The sequence below is a fragment of the Eschrichtius robustus genome, chromosome 2 (assembly GCF_028021215.1).
Source record: "Eschrichtius robustus isolate mEscRob2 chromosome 2, mEscRob2.pri, whole genome shotgun sequence".
Taxonomy (NCBI): domain Eukaryota; kingdom Metazoa; phylum Chordata; class Mammalia; order Artiodactyla; family Eschrichtiidae; genus Eschrichtius; species Eschrichtius robustus.
The window spans coordinates 117,546,123-117,572,302 of NC_090825.1; the positions used below are offsets into that span (position 1 = coordinate 117,546,123).

General features: G+C 35.2%; 1 protein-coding gene across 11 annotated transcripts in view; it reads left to right on the plus strand.

Moving 5' to 3' along the window:
• The window catches only part of ANKHD1 (ankyrin repeat and KH domain containing 1), a 120,468-nt gene that overhangs the window by 12,910 nt on the left and 81,378 nt on the right, over positions 1 to 26,180 (plus strand). For all 11 annotated transcript variants that reach the window (XM_068536004.1, XM_068536007.1, XM_068536013.1 and 8 more), the window contains exons 2-7: positions 10,696 to 10,849; positions 14,861 to 15,017; positions 15,741 to 15,888; positions 16,617 to 16,764; positions 18,151 to 18,384; positions 20,900 to 20,994. In XM_068536004.1, coding sequence (XP_068392105.1) covers positions 10,696 to 10,849; positions 14,861 to 15,017; positions 15,741 to 15,888; positions 16,617 to 16,764; positions 18,151 to 18,384; positions 20,900 to 20,994 — 936 coding nt within the window. The remainder of the gene's footprint in view (positions 1 to 10,695; positions 10,850 to 14,860; positions 15,018 to 15,740; positions 15,889 to 16,616; positions 16,765 to 18,150; positions 18,385 to 20,899; positions 20,995 to 26,180) is intronic.

Below are 26,180 nucleotides of genomic sequence, written 5' to 3' on the forward strand. Positions count from 1 at the left end.
GGCTTCTCATTGCAGTGGCTTCTCATTGCAGAGCATGGGCTCTAGGCGCGCGGGCTTCAGTAGTTGTGGCACACGGGCTCAGTAGTTGTGGCTTGCGGGCTCTAGAGCGGAGGCTCAGTAGTTGTGGCGCACGGGCTTAGTTGCTCTGCGGCATGTGGGATCTTCCTGGACCAGGGCTCGAATCCATGTACCCTGCATTGGCAGGCAGATTCTTAACCACTGCACCACCAGGGAAGTCCTGTGCCATTAAATTTTAAATTTTGGTTGGGCCCAATTTTTATATTTAACTATTTTTTCTTTTGTTGCTTGTGCATTTGGTGTCATGTCTAAGAGACCATTGCGTAATCCAAGGTTATGAAAATTTACACCTGTTTTCTTCTTTTTTTCTAAGAGTTTTATACTTTTAGCTCTTACATTTAGGTCTTTGATCCATTTTGAGATTTTATATAAGATGTGAGGTAGAGATCTAACCTCATTCTTTTGAATGTGGATATCCAATTGTCCCAGCACCATTTGTTGAAAAGATATTTCTTTCTCCATTAAATTGTCTTGACACCCTTTTCAAAAATCAGTTGACTTTAAATGTGATGGTTTATTTCTGGAGTGTTTATTTCTATTTTATTCCACTGTTTTATATGTCTTCTCATGCCAGTTCCATACTGTCTTGATTACTGTAGTTTTTTGTAGTAAGTTTTGAAATTGGGAAGTGTAAGTCTTCCAATTTTGTTTTTTTTTAAGATTCTTTTGGCTATTCTGGGTTACTGGATATGTTCGTGCTCTTCATCTGGTCTTCGGAAGAGGTATAATAGAGGGTATTTTATATGGTACAGAATTTGTGGTCACACACGAATACCACCCCATCTCCATTAATAATATTCCATTTCTTGACATTTCTGCCCGTCTTGTATACACTGAAGGTGGATGGTTGGGAACTCTTATGATTTAAACCTGTGTTTGCTAGGCTACCAGAAGAGGAAGTTGTTGTAGTGTTTGTTTGTTTATGCATCCCCTCCCTGACAAAGCCTGGATACATGTTTGAGAGGAGACACAACTGAAGAGGGAGGAGGTGATTCGTTTGGGTAGTTGTAGTCTAAGTACATCTGATGTGGACTATATATAGCTTGCAAGAAGAATATGGACAGAACTTCTTTTTCCAGGATAATAAACAAATGGATAAGTGGAATAAAATATAAAACATAGCAACTAGAGTTTTTGCATCTAGTATCTTCTAACAATTGCTTAGGAGGTGAGAATTCAATATTTGAGTAACACACAATTAGCTTGACACCCAAGCCAGTGTTATCACCTGTGTGATTAAATTGCAAAAACAAATCTTGGATGTTACTGCTCAAATGGTCCCAATTATTTTAATTTATTCGTTATTTTGACTCTGAATAGTGAGAATCTGTACTATATTTTAGTACCTGTTTTGCTTGAGACTTGACTGACAAGTTAACAAAGAAAAGTTTATTTTCTTTTAGGTTGAAGAGACCATTATTTAAGGCTATACTTACATCAGGTGCATGTATTTGACCTATTACCACCCCCCCAACAAAATTTTGAATAATATGATAACAGTATCAAAAGTACTTACTACTATGTATTATCTCCTTGTTAATCTGTTGAAAGCATGCTCTCATTCTCTACAGAGGAAAATCAGTGTTTAGTTTGGGGTAGGGCCTCTTTTTCGTGAACAGACATCTTGCATAATAAAATTATATCTTTCAGAGATTAGAGTCCTTGGCACTCTGTTTAAGAATTCTGATTGGTATCGTAGGGTAGATTCCACAATAATTTAACTAGAATCTACTATTTGTTAAGCTTAGTGCTGGGCTTTGGGATTACAAAGATGAAAAAATGTGGTCCCTGCCCTTAAAGACATTAGGCTTTTCAGGAACGTGAACATTTCAGAGAATGTGAAAACAAGGTAAATTATTTATTCAAATTATATTTGCCCTTCTGAACTAGTTTTACATAATAAATTGTATTTGAGTATGTGTTCTAGGCATGTGTACCTTAATTGCATCACCTCATTTAATATTTTCCTAGTCTTGTGACAGTCCAAGATCCTAAACTCAATATATGGATCATTGCCCTGTGTTAGTTGGATGATCACTATAATGGTTGATGTTTGGATGTCTTACTTCAGGAGTTTGATGGACTTTAAGTGACAGGTTTAAAGGGGCAATGATTTAAAATGAAAGGATACAAAGTTCATCAGCATAAGATATTTGAGCAAAACCACAAGTGCTTCATTATGTTCTATAAACTCTCCAAGCATGTCCTGCTCCAGAGCCTTTGGCATTTGCAGTTGGCTCTCACAGGAGCATTCTTCTCTTAGATATGCGTGTGGCTTCCCTCTCTCACTTATTTTAGCAGTCTGCTAAGAGCCCTTCCTACTGCCTACTGTATGTACGTTCCATAAACATCTCAGATTCACAATTTTAAAACTGAACTCATCCCTTCCCCTTCTACCCCTATCCCTTCCCCACCCCACCTTTGTAAATTGCATTGCCCTAAAACTAGTCAGTGTAGTCAGAAACCTTGAAGCTTGCATCTGCTATCTCTTACCACACACATCCAAACAGGTACTAAGTCCTGTAGGTTCTTTCTTAGCATCTTGTTTGTCTCTTTCTCTGTATTCTCACTGCTTCTGCTGTAAATCAAGCCATCATCTTTCACCTGAACTTATTGTAGTAATCCCTGGCTCTATCTACTTCTGTGATTATACCTCTAATTCTTCGTTTACCCCGGTAAGTTCTCTAATGCCAGTTCAATCATGTCACTCCTTTGGCAAAAAGGCTTCCCATTCCTTAGATAAAGAATAAATCAAATTCCTTGGTATGGCATACAAGGTTATTTAGGATTTGGCTTCTGTCTATTTCTATCCTTGCTGTATCCTACTTTATTTGCTTTTTATATTCCAGCCATACCAAATTGCTGTAGTTCTCTGAACATATCAAGCTATTAAACGTCCCAAGTAATTTGCTCTCACTGCTTTGGCTTCTAGAATCATGATAATAACTACTACATACTGAGTGTTTATTGTCCACTGGACTAAATGCTTACCTTTATGTTCTTAAATAAACTTTACAACTACCATATGAAGAAAGTGATATTATTCCCAATTTACAGATGAGGAAACTGAAGCTTAGAGACATTGTATAATATGCACAAAGTTGTACATCTAGTGATGGAGCCAGGATTTGAATCAGGTTTCTTGGAATGTAAAACCCATGCTTATAACTACTACTCTACACTGCAGCTGTCACTAATGGCCCCGTTCTCCATCCTGTTGGTTACCTTCTTGTTCCAGATCATCACCTCTGATTTCCTTCATTACTACCCCAACTGGAATTGACCATTTCTTCCTTCCTCTGTGTTCCCATGTTGTCTGTATATAACTCCCTGTTAAATAGCATCTGTAGTACTTTATTGCATTTATTTGATTATATGCCTTAATGAGCAGGAATCATGTCTTATTTATTTTTGTGTTTCCCATATACAGTAGAATGTCTGGCACTTAGTAGGTGCTTATTAAATGTTGGGTTTAATAAGCCAATGTATGTTGAATATATGTATAGTGTTTAATATGCTCAGATTACTTGTTAGCCTAAGACAACATAATGGGTTTTATATTTTTGTGGAGTAGAGAGTAAGAGTATAGGAACACAAGGTCCTTAGACAAAATGACCTTAATAATAGTAGTAATGGTAATATTAATAGTAATAATAACTAATATTTGTTGAGTGATTACCATGTATTAAGCACTGTTGGTACAATTTTAGATATAGTATCTTGCTTAATCATCAATAACCCTGTGATGTAGTTACTACTATTATCCTTATCTTATAGCTGAGGAAAATGAGGCTAACAACGGTAAAAAGAGTTAGCTAAGATGGCACTGTGAACAGTGGGCTAGTGTTCTAAGAGTACTTGCTCTTAGTCATTATGCTCTCCTCCCGTTATTGGTATGAATTGGAGGTTTATGGGTGTTTGAGGCTCTTTTTAACTTATTAAAATTAAGTATTTCTTTGGTGTGTTTGATGCTTATTTTTTTATTTAGGGTAATGAGCAGAAGCCAGGACTTCTTTCTAACCTCAGTCTTACCCATTTATTATGATAGGGCAAATACAGAATAACATTTCAACATTAAGATTTTCTTGGACTTAATTGCCAGGTTCTTCATTCCTTGTGACTTTCCTAATGAATATGTGAGGAGTCTTCTCTTTTTTTAAATGTATTGTGGCACAAATTTTGTTGTATGTATGTTGGTCAGAAATAATGTAGTTGTACTGCCAGAAATTACTATATAAAAGCATGATTTGTCTGTCTCTCTAAGAACTCTGGCAGAGAGGAGTTTGTGGGCTTGATAATCTATTACATTTAATTTAATTTAAAGGTTTTTCCTGACATTGCTGTTATTGTTAAACTGCAACATCATGATGCTTGTAGATTCTCTGTTTACTTCATTGGTTAGTACGCATTTGTTTTAGTCATACTACACTGTTTAGAAGAGTCACTTAATACAGTTTGGTGTGGTGAAAAGGGTGTGAGCTTTGGAGTCTGAAACATGGCTTCAGATACCTGTGTGGTTATGTGATCTTGGGTAAGTCACTTAACCTTTCTGAGTTTCAGTTAAAATGAAGATGTTAATCTACTTCACTGAGTAGTAAAGATGATGGAGTGGAATAATATATGGAAAATGCACTTAATGGTAACTATTATTTTTTTAAAAAAAAGCCTTTCCTTTCTCCCATGTTTAGAAACGTCAAAAAATAATAGATTCTGTATTAAAACTATGGTTTAGAAATGAAGTTTTTGTAGTTGACTAAAGTGGAGGTAATTTTCTCCAGCTTTAACTGAGAATTAGGAAAAGCCTGATGGTTCTCTCTTGTGCTGTTTAAACTAATTAACTTCAGAAATCCCAAGGTAACAGTTATGTTTTTTGAGAAGAGGATTGTGGATCTGAAATTGGGCATACAGTTTCCCTTGTAGAAAGAAACTTGAGCACTTTTTACGATGAGGCATATGGCCTTTGCATTTCATTACTTCCAGATGTTGTTGCTGATTATATTGGGCCTTACAGTATCAGCAAAACTCGTTCCTAAATTTATAATTATTTGGTCTCAAATTGCATCTGTATTACTTTTTCCTTTTGAGTGGATCTTGGAGCATGTTTGTGGTGGATGCAACTGTTGAAACTTTGGAGTAACACATTTTTTGCAAAAAGGAATTACTGTGTCTTTCAGTAATTATCTCTTGGAATGCTGACCCATCCATTTTGCTGCTCCAAGTAGAAATCAGTAGTAAGCTACCTGCATTCTAAAATTGGTATGATTCTGATTTAAAGACTTTGGGTGGGGAAAGGTAAGACATGTTTATCTCTCCAAATGTTAACTAAGAGAGAAGAAAAATAATAGCAAGTACATTTTAAAAATATATATTTTTTAGATGTTTAAATGTTTTATTTGGCTTTTCCTTTTTAATTATCAAATCTGAATTTCTTGAGGAAGCTTTATTTTTGAAGGTTTATAAGAAGAGGTGGTGAAAAATAAAGATTTAGTCTTCCTCTTGAACTTTCTCATAGCTCTAGTTGGAATTCATGGGAGTGATGATGATTCTTTTTTTTTTTCTTTCTGGCTGTGTTGGGTCTTCATTGCTGTGCGCGGGCTTTCTCCAGTTGCGGAGAGAGGGGGCTACTCTTCGTTGCGGTGCGTGGGCTTCTCATTGCGGTGGCTTCTCGTTGCGGAACGTGGGCTGTAGGCGCACAGGCTTCAGTAGTTGTGGCACATGGGCTCAGTAGTTGTGGCTCACAGGCTTTAGAGCACAGGCTCAGTAGTTGTGGTGCACAGGCTTAGTTCCTCCGTGGCATGTGGGATCTTCCCGGACCAGGGCTCGAACCCTTGTCCCTGCATTGGCAGGCAGATTCTCAACCACTGTGCCACCAGGGAAGTCCCGAAATTTTGGCTTTTTCTGTTGTTGTTTGTTTGTTTGTTTCTTGGTGGAAGTGAGTTTTGGCCAAATCATAGCTAGGTTAATAAATGATTTTTTCCTAATTAGATTTTGGCCAGGGTGACTGAGGTTTTTTTTTTGTTTTTTTTTGTTTTTTTTTTAGGTGGTAATAGCTGAGTCTGTGGTTATTCTCCCTAGTAACTATTGCCATCCAGTGGTTCATTTTGAAATGTCATATGGGACAAAATGCTTGTTCCCCTTTTCCTCCCTTCTACCTTTGTTTAAATTCTAGTTGAATCTAAAAACCACACATTTTTTTTAGAAGAAAGGAGGGAGAAAAAAGACTTTTGAGGAGGAAGACATAAAGAGTTTGCCTTTAGCGTTTTAGAAGAGATAACCTATAAGGGAAAAAACAGGTAGTTTTTTGTGGGCCAGATTTCCTCTCATTCTTTTTCCTCCATGTTTTATTTTTGTACCTAATCAGAAGTAGGAAAAAAATCTGCCATGTTTAAGACTTGAAATAAACTTTCTTGCCATTGGTTAAAAACAGTACCACTATAGGTTGATGTTTTATGTTTGCTGCTGAATGTAGCTGCTGGATAGAGATGAGCTGTGTAACTACCGTTAAGCAATAAGGAAATTTCTGTGACCCTATAGTTGTATGTAGGAAACTATGAGCCTTATATATTCATTTGCATGATGAAAACTAATTTCATTAGATATAATATTACTTTGAACTTATCTATTATTTAGACTTTTTTTGGTGTTATATCACTGAGCCTTTATATGAAATGTATGGTATTGGTCTTACTATTTCCATGTAGCTATAAATGGTTTCCATCTTGACTGGCCAGATACCTTTTGAGGTAATGCTGTTGCAATCGGCATTGCAACAATATGTGTTTCAGCAGGTTTATCTGGTAAGATAGTTATGATCTGCCAGAAGCAATCCCCCAAATAGTCCCAAAGTAATAGGCATAACTGGATATTTTATCCTTTTATTGAATCCACATTGAGACAGGCTTTTAAAAGTTTATGGAAAGTAGGACAAAAAAGTATGAGAATTGAATGCCTTTTGGCACATCTAATCGACACAAATATATTCAAGTCATTTATGTGTATAGTTATGTATAACTTATTCTGGGAACTTAAGATTTTCCCCACAAGTGTTACAGATATTTCAAATTTGATCTTGTGGGTCAGAACTTAAATATAAAATGCCTAAAACTACATTTGAAAATTCAAGTGATTCTCACAAAGAAAAAAAATTGTAACTATGTGAGGTGATAGATGTTAACTAAACTTATTGTGGTAATAATTTCATAATATATACTGTTAGCAGTCACTCCCATTCTTCCTTTCCTGACTCTTCAGGAGACCATTAATCTTCTTTCTGTCTCTGTGGATTTGCCTGTGCTGGACATTTCATATTAATGGAATCGTACAATATGTGACTTTTTATGTGTTCTTGCATGCTAAGCATGATATTTTCAACGTTTGTCAGTGTTACAGCGTGTGTCAGTACTTGGCTGAATAATATTCCATTGTATGGATATACCACATTTTGTTTATCCATTTACTAATTAACAGACATACGGGTTTTTTCCCACTTTTTGTCTACTATGCATAATGCAGCCATGAACTTCTATGTACAGGTTTTTGTATGAACATGTATGTTTTCAGTCTTCTTAGGTATATACATAGAAGCGGAATTCCTGGGTCATATGGTAATTCTGTGTTTAATTTTTGAAGAACTGCCAAACAGTGTCCCACAGTGGCTTCATCATTTATACTTCCACTAGCAATGTACAAAGGACCTTACATTTTTTAAGAGTGGATCATTCGTCACTTTCTAAGTGCATCTTCAAGCCCATTTTTTATTTCATTCCCTTACTCTCCACCCACATGTCTGACCACCTATTGAAATTCTTTGCATCCTTCAAAGCCTAGCTCAAATGCTACTTCTTGTACAAAGTCTTCTTGGATTACTGGGGCTGGAAGTGATTTCTCTTTAACGCATATAGTTTTACCATTTATTTCTCTTGGAGGCCTTTTGTGATAGTTGTTGGTGTCTTTGACATTTCTCCTACCACATTTTTGTACTGTCTTGGTATTGTACTTTGTATAAAACAGGACTTCAAAAAAAAAAAAAACAGGACTTCAATAAATATTGGAGAATGAATGGGAGAGAATTGGAAATCCTTAACTTGGATTTTTAAAAAGTTACATAATACATGTAATCTGTATTTGTCTCTGTAATATGTGTAATACTACATCAGACCAGTGCTTCTTATAAAATAGACATATTAACATCTAAATACCATATTTAATAAATTTCAGAATTTGGAATGGTGGTTTTTATTTGTCCTTACAACTGGCAGGTATATGTATCGGCAAATATGTAATAATTTCTTGCGCTTGCAACAAGCTCTTTGTTGTACAAGCAGTTACCTTTCAAAGCATTTGAAAACTGGTAGTCTACATTTGTCTGCTGGCATTGATCTAGAATGACATCTTTGTCTGTAATTATATATTAAAGCATCTGTATTACAACATAGTGCATGGCTCAATGTTACTGGGTCTGAAGTTAAAGATTTATTTTATAAAAATAAAGTACATCACTAGATAATAAAATATTGTTATATCCACATCATTTTAATTTTACTGTCTTTATTAGGATATCTTTATTTGGTCTCCATTGTGAAAATTGATGACCAACTAGTCAAGTATTCCAAATAATGTAGTCCAAATACTATGGTCCTTTGTTTATGAATTTGTTAGGTAGTATCTGTTGCCTAGTGTTTAAGAGTTATATGGCCTGTGTTTGAAACCTGGCTTTGCCATTTATTAGCTGGCAGAAGTACTTAACCTTTCTGATCCTGTTTTTCTATCTGTCTACAAGTATGTTAACCTCCCTGGTTAGACACTTTTTTTTTTTAATATAAATTTACTTTATTTATTTTATTTTTGGCTGCGTTGGGTCTTCGTTGCCGCACACGGGCATTTCTCTGGTTGCGGCGAGCAGGAGCTATTCTTCGTCGTGGTGTGCAGGCTTCTCATTGTGGTGGCTTCTCTTGTGGCGCACGGGCTCAGTAGTTGTGGCTTGTGGGTTCTAGAGTGCAGGCTCTGTAGTTGTGGTGCATGGGCTTAGTTGTTCCGCGGCATGTGGGATCTTCCCGGACCAGGGTTCGAACCCATGTCTCCTGCATTGACAGGCGGATTCTTAACCACTGCAGCACCAGGGAAGCCCCAGACATATTTATATACTACAGACATATATAGGTATATAAATATGTACTCATGATTATATATACATGAGTACTCATGTTCATGTTTGCATACATATACATACATACTTTTAGCAAAATAAAGATCATACTGTTTTAAATCTTGTGGTTTTCACTTAGTTTTATGACTGTTCTCTTATGCCATTAAATATGCTTCAAACACATTGTTCTTAATCACTGCATAGTGGTCCATTCTGTGAATGTACAAAATGTACTTACCAAATCCCCTATTGTAGTTTTTTTCACTTCATTTCTGGAATTTTAATTAATGCTGCAATGAACATTCTTGCACATTTTTGTCTGGCATTCAGATAATTTTTTAAGGATAGATTTTTTTTTAAATGGAATTACTGGGTCAAAGGGCATGTGCTTTTTAAAAATAAATTTATTTATTTATTTATTTATGGCTGCATTGGGTCTTCGTTGCTGCACATGGGCTTTCTCTAGTTACAGTGAGCGGGGGCTACTCTTCGTTGCAGTGCGCGGGCTTCTCGTTGCAGTGGCTTCTCTTGTTGCGGAGCACAGGCTCTAGGCGTGTGGGCTTCAGTAGTTGTGGCACTCAGACTCAGTAGTTGTGGCTCTCGGGGTCTAGAGCTCAGGCTTAGCAGTTGTGGTGCACGGACTTAGTTGCTCCGCGGCATGTGGGATCTTCCTGGAGCAGGGCTCGAACCCATGTCCCCTGCATTGGCAGGCGGATTCTTAACCGCTGCACCACCAGGGATGTACGGCATGTGCTTTTTAAAGCATTTTGATATACATTTCCAAATTGCTTCCCAGAAAGGTTGTGCATATTTTATTTGGTAAGAAAATTTAGAATTAACTTGATTTGAAGTTAGAGGGTTGCATGTTTATTTTCGTAAGTTGATTTTGCTTATAGTATTCATTTCAACAAATATGTATTGAATAACTACTATGTACAAGGTATTCATACGCTCAGAGGATAGAGCAGTGAACAAATGGCTATGATTCCTAACCTAGTAGAGTTTTCCTGTCTAGAGCACTTAGGATATTTGACAGTGGATTAAATCTTCTTTAGTTTGTCAGAATTGAATATATTAATTGGAAGAGAGGAGAAACGATACTTTAATAACCTATTTATGCTATCTAGGCTTTTTACTATCTACTCCTGCATACATCTTCCTAGGGGCTATGTTGATGTACTTGTTTCATTTTAAAAATGCTGCTTTTCAGGCTCTGTGGTAGGCACAGAAGATTCATTGCTCTCCAGGAAACTTGAATCTGGTGTGTCTGGGTTATATCTGTAGTCGTGTCTGAAGATAAGCAGATAGTCCGGAGGCTCCCTCAAAGTCCCTCCCCATAACCCCCTGTTTCTACAATAATTTATTTGGTTACATTTGAATTCCAAATCAGAAGTCATATTACCTTAAATTGCTGTTATTCTAACAATATTAAGATCAGCTTCATGGATATTGCATCTTTAATTCCTAAACAGGTTGAATCATTTATTTTGGACCAAGAAGATCTGGATAACCCGGTGCTGAAAACAACATCAGAGATATTCTTATCAAGTACTGCAGAAGGAGCAGACTTACGCACTGTGGATCCAGAGACACAGGCACGACTAGAAGCATTGCTGGAAGCAGCAGGTACTTTATTTTTTGTTTTCTCTTTTTCATCTTTTTAAAAGACTCCAGGGAATACCCTGGTAGTTCAGTGGTTGGGACTCTGCGCTTTCACTGCCAAGGGCATGGGTTCGATCCCTGGTAGGGGAACTAAGATCCTGCAATCCGCATGGCATGGTTGGAAAAAAAGAAAGACAAAAAAAAAAACCCCAAGACTCCATCTCTATACAAAGTTATAAAAGATTATCCCCAAATTATATATATTATATAAAATTTGAAATCGGTAGAATTTTTTTTTAAATTTCCTGAAGAAAATGTTCACATTTTATGTTTAAAAAATTCTTGGTTGAAAGTTCTCAGTGAGTGATTTCTAAGCTCAACACTAACTTTTTTTTTTTAATTGAAGCATAGTTGATTTACAATGTTGTGTTAGTTTCAGGTGTACAGCAAAGTGATTCAGTTTTACACATACATATATTCTTTTCCATTATGGTTTACTACAAGGTATTGAATATAGTTCCCTGCTATACAGTAACATTAACCATTTTTTTAAAATTTATTTATTTAATTTTTAGCTGTGTTGGGTCTTCCTTGCTGTGCATGGGATTTCTCTAGTTGCGGCGAGTGGGGGCTACTCTTTGTTGAGGCGCGCAGACTTCTCATTGCGGTGGCTTCTCTTCTTGCGGAGCATGGGCTCTAGGCACGCAGGCTTCAGTAGTTGTGGCACGCGGGTTCAGTAGTTGCAGCTCGCGGGCTCTAGAGCGCAGGCTCAGTAGTTGTGGCGCATGGGCTTAGTTGCTCCATGGCACGTGGGATCTTCCCAGACCAGGGATCGAACCCATGTACCCTACATTGGCAGGTGGATTCTCAACGACTGTGCCACCAGTGAAGTCCCAAGACATATATAGTATGTTAGGAATGTGTTTACTTTGATGATTCTTTTTATTCCTTTAACTTTCTCCTCGTATGAAAAAGCATAGGTAAAATTTATAGCAGATTGACTTTTAGTCCATCTAATGTGTCTTTTTGGAACTGACCGAAACTTAAAATTAGATTGAACAAAACAATTTAAGTATCTAGCAGAAGATGGTTTTAGAGCAGACGGTTTAATTTAAACCTTTTTTAAAAAAAGGTTCCATTGCAGGGGGCAGAGGTTCGATCCCTGGTTGGGGAACTAAGATCCTGAGGGCAGTGCAGTGTGGCCAAAAAAAAAAAAAAAAAATCACATTAGTAATTGCTTTGGTGTCCCTCCCTTCTTTGGATTATTTGTGAGTCTCCTACTTGTGATTTAGGGATAGTCTATATAAGATTCCTGAAATAGGAGTGCCATGGCCACCCCATATATATATATTTTTTTTTTCCTGTGCTTTAGAACCAGCTTAGAGCAGAGAGAAATGTGGAGAAAAGGCATTTTTCTTCTCCATGTCTTCTCTGGACTAAGTTACTTTCCTTCCCTAAACCAAGCTTTGTTTATTGGTGATAGTACATCTCCTCTCTAGTTTAGGCTGACATTTCACTCATACTGTGAGTACTACTCCAAGACCCCTAATTAAGGATTTTAAACCTATTTCTCTTTTTTCCGGCCACCTCATGAGTCTCACTCAGGGATGGCTCTTTTCTGGTACATTGAGCATTTTTCTTTAGGTTCATGGTTAAGTATAAGTACTTATATACTTATACCTTATACAAGATACCTTAGAATTGCTTGCTTTTCTTACCTATACTGTGAGAGAGAAAATAAACCTTGAAAATCATGTCTTCCAGGAGGTGTCAGAAATTACTGAATTTTAAAATTTTCTGTGTTTTGACAATTTAAACTCCAGGCATTGTTGGATATGATATTTATCTAAAGAAATTGTCAGATGTTTGTTAAAATGATGTACTCCTTTGAAGCCCTGTGCAAGTCAGTTGGCTTAATGAATACTTCTTTTTGTGCATTAGTATTTTCATTTGCTTTTTGGACATTGTGTTGAGCCTGTAACATTTAAGACTTATGCATTGTTTTCAATTATGAGAATGTGTTAGACGTTACTAGGCTTCTTAAGAAGATAGAATTCTTAATGCTATTTTAACCAAAAAAATTGAAGTTGAAAATATTTTTTTCTTTAAGATTCTTTGAGATTTTTAAAGAAAATTAAGAATTAAAGAAAATTAAGAAAATTAAGAAGAATTTTTAAAAAGTCTTTTCTAAATTATAAATAATATATAAAATAGCTAAAACAATATGATATGTATTAGGTAGATTGTAAAGCCTGCCCATTGTAAAGGTTTACATATACTTCCAGACTTTCCCTTGTAGTTATATAAATACATGTATATGTTTGAATATACATGATTTTTTAAAAAATGAAATTAGATCATATTATAGAAATTATAATTTTCTTTTTTTCACTTAATTTATTGTGGCCATCCTTCCATAACAGGATATGTTGCTCTTTCTCCTTCTTTAAAGGGTAAGATAATATTCTGTTGCTTGGATGCACCACAGTTTATTTTACCAATGGCTTATTGGAGGATTTTTACGTTATTTCCAATTTTTTTGATATCACAAATAATGCTGTAGTTCATATCCATGTATATCTATAACTTTACTTGCTTGTGCAAGTATCTTCATAGGACAGATTCCTAGAAAGTGATATTGCTGGGTCAGAGGACATTTTTGCATTCAAAATTTTGATAACTTTTATCAAAGTGGTCCCTCAAGTTTATGCCAGTATACATTCCTATCAACAGCTTTCCTCAGTCTTCTTTTGGTCAATTTCATAGTTTGTGTTCATTCAATATTATCAATGAGTTGTGCGGTAGCTCTTTATAAATGATATAAATTCATTGGGTGTTAATTTTTCCAGTTTTTATTTTGCCTTAACTTTATTTATGGTGTCTTTAATTATATAGAAGTTTTTATTGGAATTAAAAATGTTTAATATCACATTTACTAATTTTTTACTTTATAGCTTTTGTGATTTGGTCTCATGCTTAGAAAAACCTCTTCTACATCAGCAATAGAAAAAGACTACATAGTATAATAGTACTTTTCAGATTTCACTTAAGTCTACCTGGTATTTATTTTTGTAAATGGTGTGAATTTGAGATCTTACCTAATTTTCAAATAACCAGTTTCTGAACAATATTTATGAAATAAGCCCTCCTATCTCCACTGACTTGAAATGTCACATTTATCATATATTGAATTCACAAATGATCTAAGTTCTTTTTTTGTTTGCCTCTATTATATATCCTTGATAGAATTATCTTTTTTCTTTGCAAGAATCATACTATCATACTGTTGTAATTGGATAGCATCACAATATATTTTTTATCTTATTGGGCAAGTTCCCCTTCTTTTTTTTTGTTCTATAAAATTTTATTGACTGTTTCTCATTTTCAGCGGTAACAGGTGGTGATATTATCAACAAAATTTTGTTGCAGTAGTCACTGATGCCTCACTGAATCTAGAGAAAAAGATTTATTGGCAACTTAGACTTACCATATTGTGAGCTCTGTAAGGACAGGAACTATGTCTTATTTCTTTCTGTCCCCCTAATGTCTGGCACATCATAAGCACATAGTAAATACTAAATATGAGAATTAATTTATTTTAATTTACACTCTTGCCCCAGAAAATGGTTCTAGGTGGCTGTTCAATCAAAGGAAGAAACTGTTGGATTGTTTGTTGTAATATTACAGAATAGCCCCTTCATTACTACTGAAAATAGATAGGATCCTATACTAGAGATCTTATGCTGTGATTGTACTTTGATAGAAATCTCATTCATTCATTACAGTAAGCATCATGTTAAGTTACGTTTGGAGTTAGGTAGAGGACAAATTAGTATTATGTGCACTGTAAAGATGAAAAGAGTAAAACGTAGGTGTTATGCAATGGCCTTCTGACATTAGTGACAAAATTGAAATTATCAGCCTTGCATAATGGAGATTATGCCATTTTGCCCTAGGGAATAGTGTTTAGAAATGTAATTACAGTTTACACATTTATGCTTTTTCTTTCCCCGAACTGATTGATGCACACTGAAGGAATTGGCAAATTGTCAACTGCTGATGGTAAAGCCTTTGCAGATCCTGAGGTACTCCGAAGACTGACATCTTCAGTAAGTTGTGCTCTGGATGAAGCTGCTGCTGCACTGACACGGATGAGGGCGGAAAACAGCCACAATGCAGGACAAGTAGACACGTATGTGTTTAATGACTTCTGCTGGGTATTCAATTCAATATCTGGTTTTCATTTCTAAGGAAGTTACTTATTCTGAAGGTTATAGTAGGAAACTCTAAACTGACTGCCTGAGTAATAATAAATGAAATGGGTTGTTGATGCAATAATCTAGGTCCTTGTTACCCAAATATGGTCCATGGACTATAACAGCGTCAGCATCATAGAAATTCAGAATTTCAGGCCCCATCTTGGATCTACTGAATCAGAATCTACCTTTGAACAAGAAACATGGGCTATTTGTATGCACATTAAAGTTTGAGATTCACTGATTTTGTTAGTCATTCTGCAGTAAAAATTTTACTTAGATTTTTACCTTCTATTTCATCTAGTCACCTCACTGTTATCAAATAAAATTTTAAGTCATAGGATTATATCCCAAATGTCTTTGGGAATCATTACATTAGTTTAAAAAATTGTGCATCTAATGCTGTATAAAGTTCATTTAAAATTTAATATGACAGTATGTTAGGACATTTTGAAAGATAAAAATGACAGCTGTTTTCATATTTATTTATTGCCTTTCTGGCTTGGTTCACATACATGAAAAATTAGTATTGCAAACAAATATTCAAATAATTTTCTTCTTACCATATCAGCATTTTTCTATATATGACTAACTGTATATATTTAATGTAATTCGTTATCATAGGACCTTGAGTCTTTCTTTGTTGGTTTTGTTTTCAGTCGCAGTCTGGCGGAAGCTTGTTCAGATGGGGATGTGAATGCTGTTCGTAAATTGCTAGATGAAGGCAGAAGTGTAAATGAACATACAGAAGAAGGAGAAAGCCTGCTGTGTTTGGCTTGTTCAGCCGGGTATTACGAATTAGCACAAGTAAGCAGAAATAATCTTTAGTGATCAAAATTGTGGAAGGGTTTTGATGTTTTGTTTATTTTTATCATTAATAAAAGAAATTATCATTAGAGGCCAAGGTCTTTCCCTTTTGGCAGTAGGTAAAATAGAAACTGATACATAATTAATTTTTGTTGTCTGTACATGCAACTTGGCATGGTCCGTTTTTTTCTGCCGCTTGCTTACTCAAAAATAGTCCTAATGAATAAGAAAAACAGAAATAATAATAATAATATTTTAAACTTGCCTTTAGAAATAATATACAAGTATCATGAAAGATATTGATTTATTTTCATTTCATCTAGATTATCCCAACTCTTTTAGTTTGTTTTTTTTTTCCTGTTAGAGCAATTTTGGGAAATAACCATGTGTTTACCAGTTAGTTTCTGTCTTGTGAGTATAGTTTTGCTGTTCTCTTGCTAGATAATCCTGAGCATAACACTAATTCTTTGACAGGAGCAGTTAGATTGTATAATTGGATGGTTAATGTGATTACCTACTTTAAGATTACTAGGTAATGGTATTGTAAAATATAACATCTAATCGGGTGTTTTGAGCAGTGAACATTGGCATATTTTCCCAAAAGGTGATTATTTTTTATTTTTCCTTGCCTCCACTCTAAATATCTTCCCAGATTCAGTATATTCTCTAGAAGTAATATTAATAGTAAGAATTGACAGTTTCTCTCTGTGTGCATATGTGTTTTAAAGGTATTGCTTGCTATGCATGCTAATGTTGAAGACAGAGGGAATAAAGGAGATATAACCCCCCTAATGGCAGCATCCAGTGGAGGTTATTTAGATATTGTGAAATTATTACTTCTTCATGATGCAGACGTCAACTCCCAGTCTGCAACAGGTATGTGGAAAATGATGTGTTAATTTGAGGAAAACAAATTGATATAAATAACTATAACCTGAGAGATAAAAATTTGATTCCTAGGGAAAACTGGTTGTAAACATACAGAAAAATCATAGCCCTTGTTTAGAATCTCTGAGTAAAATATAGATTAATTTGATATCTTTAAAAGTCTTTGAAACACTCTTACATTCTATTTGGTCAAGATTGACAGTTTTTTTGCTGGGGACAATTTCTTTTTTGCCACAATGATATATAATGTACAAAGAGGCAAATTTATGAACTGTATCTTTCACAATTTTTTATCTCATTTAAATACAACTCCCTTATATAGATTAACCTGAGAGTCAAAACCCTATAGAGTTTTTTCTGTCAAGTGTACAGAATGCATTTACTAATGAGATATTCTGTGGCAGCATGAAAGCTACTCTAGTAAGGTTCTTTATAAGCCTCGGTCATTTGTCTTGAGTTATAGGTGTACATTTAGTAATGAGATTCCTTGGATTTAGTGAGGCAGGCACATGGTTTAAAATACAGTTTCAATAATGAAAGCATATCAGTCTTCCATACCATTAAGTATATATTAAATGTAGCCTAATTTATTTTTTAAATGACCATGACTTCTTAGAAAGGATTGTAGGTTACTTTGCTGACCACTTTGTCTTAGTCATAGTAATATTAATATCCTCCATGTCTGAGACTGTTAAACAGTTGAATTCTGAACAAATTGGGTTTGAAATGATAGTTTTCTTGCTGAACCTTTAAAACAGTCTTCTTCAATCTCATACTGTTGGGATGGTTAAACCATCTCCCTACTCCCTTTAATAAATAAAAGTCCTCAAAACAAAATCAGGAAAGGAATAAGTGGCAAGTCAGGGAATAATGACCTTTTAAATAAATTTTTCTTTTGAAGGAATTATGCTGAGGGGGATTTATATCTGTCTCCCTGGGTCTCATAAATGTAGACTAAACGAATAAATGTGTAAAGATAAAGGAGAGGTAAAAGAAAATTAAGAAATGAATATACATAGAAAGAAAATGTTAAGTGTTTCTAAGTTGTACGGTGTTGAAAGAAAAAGCAGTAACTTTGAGTGGTACATTAAAATATTTTATATTAAAATATGTTGAAAGTGATTTTTCAAGATGGCACTTAATCTTATTGTACAAGCTAAGGAAATATGGAGAGAGATGAATTGGTTTGTTTATAATAAGCCTTTTAATTAGTGAAAAAATTAAGATGATGCTTCTAACCAATACAACAAAAAAATGAGATAATAGTTCTAGTGGTTTATGTAAGGTAATTGAAGAGATAGAACTAGAGCAGTAGTATAATCATAATTATATCAGTTTTATCATAATTTTTAATTTCTTTTTGTTCTTTTTTAGGAAACACTGCACTAACTTATGCCTGTGCTGGAGGATTTGTTGACATTGTGAAAGTGCTACTTAATGAAGGCGCAAATATAGAAGATCATAATGAAAATGGACATACCCCCTTAATGGAAGCAGCCAGTGCAGGTCATGTGGAAGTTGCAAGAGTTCTTCTAGATCATGGAGCAGGCATCAACACTCATTCTAACGAATTCAAAGAAAGTGCTCTTACACTTGCATGCTACAAAGGTACTCTATAAATATATATATGTTTATAGGGTTTTTTTCATAGCAACTTTGAATATTTAAATATTTGAATATTGAGTATTTGAGTTAATTTTATATTTCTTATACTTTTCCTGTGCTATAAAATTATCTAGCTTCTAAGAGATTATACAGAAAGTCCATTTTAGCGTGTATTTCCTAAAGTATAGTTTCATAGTATATGTTTTTTTATTATTTTAATTCAAATTTATTCAACTAGCTATAAGGTCAACCAAAACTCTTAGTACAGACTTAGAGGGTTTCCATTCTTTAATAACTTTTGTTTTATATGATTTTTTCCTACCTTTATTTTAAAAATAATACACACTCAAATAATAATAATCACACTTGATGTAGAAAACCTGAAAAACACAGAATAGTGTAAAGAAGTTATACAATGACATGTAATGCTACCATCTAAAGATTTAAAAAGCATGTAAACAATATTTTAGTATATTTACTTCTAGTTTGTTTTTTAAGTACATTTATAAACAAATATATATACACTTGACTCTTACAACATGGTATTGAACTGCACAGGTTCACTTATACACAGACTTTTTTCAGTAAGTGTGTACTATAGTACTAAACAATCCAAAGTTGGTTGAATCCTCGGATGTGCAACTGTGAATACGGAGGGCCAACTGTGAAGTTATGTATGGATTTTTGACTGCACCCTAACCCCCCACATTGTTCAAGGGTCAACTGTATATATGCATTTTTAAAACTAAACAGTCATACTCTAACACTATTTTATAGTCTGCTTATTTTACTTAGCAATACATCATGAACATATCCCCATCTCAATAAGTATTTTTGTAATACAACTTTTGATAGACACATGGTATTTCACTGTTTCAAAAGGAGTAGATTTGGCTGCATATGTCACAAAACCTAAATTAATAATGATTTGAACAAAAGAGAAGCTTATTCTCGTTTATAGAAAACAATTCTGGGAATTCCCTGGCCATCCAGTTGTTAGGACTCTGCGCTTTCACTGCCGAGGGCCCGGGTTCGATCCCTGGTTGGGGAGCTAGGATCCTGCAAGCAGTGTGGCGTGGTCTAAAAAAATAAAAAATAAAAAAGATTAAAAAAATAAATAAAACAATTCCAAGCATAGGCTATCTAGAGCTAATAAGGCAGTTCCATTGTTATCAAGATCTCAGCATTCTGTTTTTCTGCTCCACCATCTTAGTATGTGGTTTCTATTCTCAAGGTTAAATACTACCTATAATCAAAGATGGTAGCTAGGGCTCCAGCAATCCATATTCTAGGAAGGATGAAGAGGGTAAGGGCAAAATGAGGAATGCCTTCCAACTTAGTAAGCTACCTTTAAGGAGTCTTCCTAGAAGTTCTGCCTTATAAGTCCCTTTTACATCTCATTGGCTACACATAGCAGCAAGGGAGGCTGGAAAATGTAGTCTTTTAGTCAGGAATGTTGCCACTGATATGAAATCGGGAGTTCTGTTATTAAGGAAAAATAAGAGAATGTATATTGGGTAGGAAACTAGCAATCTCTGCCAAATACATCAAATGGATACACCATAATTGCCTATTGTTGGACACTCGAATTGTTCCCAGTTTTTCACTATTATTAAAAACACTGTGATAACATCCTTGTGCAGACATCTTTGCCTAATCTCTGGTTATTTCCTTAGGATAAATTCCTGGAAGTGGAATTGCTGGGTCAAAGGGTATGGACATTTTTAAGGCTTTTGATACATATTGCCAAATTGCCTTCTAGAAAGGTTGAACCAATTTACACTCCCACCAGCAGTGTTTGAGAGTGCCCTTTACCCCACCCTACACCCTCACCAACACTGGGTATTATCATTCTTTTTAATATTTGCCATTTTGATAGTAAAAAATGGTGTCTTATTTTAATTTGCAGTTTTTTAGTAGGAAGGTTTAATATTTTTTCATCAGTTTAATATTCATTTTCACTTCTTTTTTTGAATTACCATTTCATGTCCTTCATCCATTTTTCTACTGGAGTGTTTGTCTTTTTCTTGTCGACTGTTATAAGGCTTTTTATATACTAAATGTATCAAGAGGGTTGAAATTATTTTGAATGGAGTTTTCTCTGCCTGCTCATTGCCACAGTGAGTTTATGGTTATTATTTTAAAGCTCTTTTTCTGAAAAATATGATCCAAACATACTTTACCTGGCATTCTATTTGATTTCAGTGTTTTGATTTATATTTTATACAGAGTAAATAAAAGAATACGTATTATTACTTTATTGCTTTACTTGAATTAACGTGCTTTGGACTAATTCAGTCTTTAAAACCTAGATAAGACCTTGACGAGAGCCTGCTTATTATTTTGGATTGGCTTTGTAAAATTGTCATTGATTTCTTTATTGAACGCAAAATAAGTTCTCTTGTAAATTTTTGTATAGACACCTGAAAGAAAAAGATTCCCTATTTTAATACTTATATATTAAATCGATAGTTCTTGAGAAATATAGTTTTAAAATTTGTGTTCTTTTTTTTTAAAGGCCATTTGGATATGGTTCGCTTTCTGCTTGATGCTGGTGCAGATCAAGAGCACAAAACAGATGAGATGCACACTGCCTTAATGGAGGCTTGCATGGTAATTTTAAGTTGCACTCACATGAGGTTTTATGGGAAAAAAGGGTCATATGTGTTTCAGCCTTTGAAAATTATTTTTATTCTTTTGGAAAAATCATTATTATGAGATGGTAAAGATCTTGAATATTTTGTACATTATCAGAGAGGGAAGGGGAAGTGTATGATGTTTTGTTTATCTTTTGATGGTAAATCTGTTAATGTAGGAAATCATACAAAAGGCAGGCTTGGCTATGTCATTTTCAACACACTGATGTACTTTTATTTTCTTCCCAGTTTTTTCATTATGGTAAAATACACATATCATAAAATTTACCATGTTAACTATTTTTGAGAGATATTAAGTATATTCATAATGTTGTGCAACCATCACTACCATCCATTTTCGGAACTCTTTTCATCTTTATAAAACTGAAACTCTATATCCATTAAACAGCAACTTTCCATTCCCCACTTCTTCCTATTCCTGATGATCACCATTCCACTTTCTATCTTTATCATTTTGACTACATTAAGTGCCTCATATAAGTGGAATCATACAATATTTGTCTTTTTGTGACTGACTCATTTCAGTTAGCATGATGTCCTCAGGTTCATCCGTGTTGTAGCATATGTCAGAATTTCCTTTGTTTTTTAAGGCTACATAATATTTTATTGTATGTACCACATTTTGCTTATCCATTTATCCACTGATGGACACTTGCATCGCCTCCATGCTTTAGCTATTGTGAATAATGCTGCTGTGAACATGGGTGTACAAATATCTGTTTGAGTCCTGTTTTCAGTTCTTTTGGATATATACCCAGAAGCGAGATGGCTTGATCATATGGTAATTCTATTTTTAATGTTTTGAGGAACCACCACCATACTGTTTTCCACTGCAGCTGTACCATTTTATGTTCCCACCAGTAGTGTACAAGGGTTCCATTTTCTCCACATCCTCACCAACACTTGTTATTTTCTGGGTGTTTTTTCTTTTTGTTTTTTTTTTTTTTTTTAATTTTTCCTTTTTTGGCTGCGATGGGTCTTTGTTGCTGCGTGCGGGCTTTCTCTAGTTCAGCTGAGCGGGGGCTACTCTTCATTGTGGTGCACAGGCTTCTCATTGCGGTGGCTTCTCTTGTTGCAGAGCACAGGCTCTAGGCGCATGGGCTTCAGTAGTTGTGGCGCACGGACTCAGTAGCTGTGGCTTGCGGGCTCTAGAGCGCAGGCTCTGTAGTTGTGGTGTATGGGCTTAGTTGCTCCGTGGCATGTGTGATCTTCCCGGACCAGGGCTCAAACCCGTGTCCCCTGCATTGGCAGGCGGATTCTTATCCACTGTGCCACCAGGGAAGTCTCCTTTTTTTTTTTTTTTTTCCTGATAGTAATCATCCTGATGTTTATAGTTTTGATTTTCATTTTCCTCACTGTAGTTTTGATTTGCATTTCCCTAATGATTAGTGATATTGAGCATCTTTTCATGTGCTTATTGGCCATTTGTATATCTTCTGCAGAAATGTCTATTCAAATCATTTACCCATTTTTTAATTAGCCTGTTTTTTGTTGATGAGTTTTAGGAGTTCTTTATATATTCTGGATATTAATCCCTTATCAGATATATGATAAATATTTTCTCCCATTCTGTGGGTTGCCCTTTTACTCTGTTGATAGTGTGCCCGTTTATGCACAAAGTTGTTGTTTTTGTTTTTCTTATTCAAAAGTTTTTAATTTAAGTTCAATTTATCTATTTTTGTTGTTGTTGTTGCCTGTGCCTTTGATGTCATATCCAAGAAATCATTGCCAAATCCAATATCATGAAGCATTAGTCCTGTGTTTTCTTCTAAGAGTTTTATAGTTTTAGCTCTTATATTTAGGTCTTTGATCCATTTTGAGTTAATTTTTGTATACGATGTTAGGTAAGGGTTAAATTTCATTCTTTTGCATTTGGATATCCAGTTTTGCCAACATCAGTGTTGGAAAGACTGACTTTTCCCATTTAAATCATCTTGACACTTGCCAAAAATCATCTCACCAATCATTTGACCCAGGTTTATTTCTGGGCTCTATTCTGTTCCATTGGTCTGTATGTTTGTCTTTAAGCCAGAACGACAAAGTTGTGATCATTGTAGCTTTGTCTAAGTTTTGACATCAGGAAGTGTGAGTCCTCCAGCTTTATTTTTCTTTTTCAAGATTGTTTTGGCTATTCAGGGTTCCTTTAAATTGCATATGAATTTTAAGATGGTCCTTTCTATTTCAGCAAAAAACTCCATTGGGCTTTTTATAGAGATTACATTGAATCTGTAGATTGCTTTGGGTAGTACTGACATGTTTTTTTTTGGCAGGGGGTGCTGTGTTGGGTCTCGTTGCTGTGCAGAGGCTTTCTCTAGTTGCGGTGAGCGGGGGCTACCCTTCATTGTGGTGCGTGGGCTTCTCATTGCGGTGGCTTCTCTTGTTGCAGAGCACGGGCTGTAGGCACACGGGCTTCAGTACCTGTGGCACGCGGGCTCAGTAGTTTTTTTTAAATGGAACTTTTACAATTTTAAAAAATTAATTAATTTATTTATTTATTTGGCTGAGTCGGGTCTTAGTTGCAGCAAGCGGGCTCTTTGCTGTGGTGTGCGGTCTTCTGTCTAGTTGTGCGGGCTCAGTAGTCGTGGTGCATGGGCTTAGTTGCCCTGCAGCATGTGGGATCTTAGGTCCCTGACCAGGGATCAAACCTGCATCCTCTGCATTGGAAGGTGGATTCTTAACCACTGGACCACCAGGGAAGTCCTGATCATGTGGTTTTTTTCCCTTATTCTGTTACTGTGGTATATTACATCAATCAGTTTTCATATGTTGATCCATCCTTGAACGCCAGGAGTAAATCCCACTTGGTCATGGTGTATAATCCTTTTAACGTGAGTTTAAGTCTTACCTCCTCTTTAATTTTGGGGGGAAAAATTTGAGAAGGATTGGTGCTAATTCTTCCTTAAGTGTTTAGTAGAATTTACCAGTGAAGCTATCAGGTCCAGGGGTTTTCTTTGTTGGGAGACTTTTTATTATTGATTCACTCTCCTTATTAGATATATGTCTATTTACATTTTTTACTTGTTTGTGATGTAGCCTTGGTAGGTTTTGTGTTTCTAGGAATTTGTCCATTTCTTCAAGGTTATTCAATTTGTCAGTATATAGTTGTTCATAGTACTCTTTTATAATCCTTTCTAGTTCTATACTATCGGTAGTAATATCCCCTCTTTCATTTCTGATTTTAGTAATTTGAGTCTCTTTTTCTTAGTTATTCTAGCTTTGTTGATTTTGTTGATCTTTTTAAAGAACGAGTTTTTGGTTTCATTGATTTTTCTCTCTTGTTTCTTATTCTTTATTTTGTTTATCTCTGCACTAATCTTTATTATTTCCTTCCTTCTGCTAGTTTTGGTTTAGTTTGTTCTTTTTTTTCTTTCTTTAATTGGTTTCTGGTTTGTATGATTTCTTAACCTGATTCTAGATTTAACACAATTATGATTAGGTATGTTTTTGGAAAAGGACAGTAACATGTAACCCTAAAGTAATGTATTTGGCTTTAGAGTTATTACTGATAAAACTCTAGTTTTGGAGATAACAGACATCTTTCTAAAGTTTTTGTAGCTTCATATTAAAACCTTATAAAGCGAATTGACTAATATAATCTATGGATAACGTAGAATGCATTTATTTGCTTCTTTCCAAGATAACCTAGAATTAGATTTATCATGCAAGCACTTATTACCTTTAATGCTGTTAACATAAAATCTTTAGGTTAGAAACTTAAGTCAGTCTCTTTATTTCATAACTGAAAGAACTGAGAAACAAAGAAATTGGGTAATCTTGTCCCAAATCATGCAGTTAGATAGTTAGATAGCAGATGTTGGAGTCCTGGGCACACCACAATCAATTGTGTAGGTTGTGCAACAGTACGTGGTAGCCCTTTCTAAGTCTAGGTCTTCTTTCCTCAGCTGAGTGTTTTTGCCACTAACATTACCCTGACTCTTATTGAAACCAAATTTTAAAAATAAGAATATTCGTTAGAAAAATAATAGAAAAAATTTTGACACTAAACATGAAATATTTTACATATGCCAATAATTTTTTACTAACAGTTGCAAAATCTATTTAATGTAAATTTTCTGTTGACAGCACAAATTTTCAAAATAAACATGTTTCAAAGGATATTACTTAGCAAATATATTCTTTTGTTGATAAAACAGTGCTGGATTCCAAAAACATATCCAACATATTTGGTCATAGATCAGTTCAGGAACCATTTTTCTTCTACATCTGTAAGCACTTAGATATCATAGATATATGTATATCTACGAAGCATACATCAAATTCAAAGAAATCAGAGCAATCTGAGTTTTTAAGACAGGTTTAATGACAAGAAAACTACCTGGAAGTACAAATGTTTTTTGAGATGTGATTAAGTAAAGCACATTTTTGCCTGTGTTCCTTCCAATTGTATGTTACTGCATAACAAATCACTCAAAACATAGTGGCTTAATACAACGGCCATTCATTATTTTTTATGATTCTGTGGGTTGATTGGATGGTTATTCTCTTATTCTCTTTCTTTTCTTTTTTTTTTTTTAAATTTATTTATTTCTTTTTGGCTATGTTGGGTCTTTGTTGCTGCGTACGGGCTATCTCTAGTTGCAGGGTGAGTCGGGGCTACTCTTCGTTGCGGTGCTAGGGCTTCTCATTGCAGTGGCTTCTCTTGTTGCAGAGCAGAGCTCTAGGCGCGCCAGCCTCAGCAGTTGTGGCTCGCGGGCTTTAGAGCGCAGGCTAGGTAGTTGAGGTGCATAGGCTTAGTTGCTCTGTGGCATGTGGGATCCTCCCGGACCAGGGCTCAAACCCGTGTCCCCTGCAGGGGGATTCCCAACCACCGCGCCACCAGGGAAGGGTCCGCTTTTTTAAAATTAATTTTTATTGGAGTATATGTTATTCTCTTTCAATGTGTTGTTTAGTTTTAAACGTTTGAATGTTTGAAAATTTTCCTGTTGCCTGTTAATGATTTCTACTTTGATTACATTCTGATCAGAGAACACACTCTGTATGATTTGAGTTCTTTAATTCTTGAGGTTTGATTACCATGAGTAAAATAGATAGCTAGCGGGAACATGCTATAGAGCACAGGAAGCTCAGCTCGGTGCTCTGTGATGGCCTAGATGGGTGGGATGGGGGGTAGGGTGGTAGGGA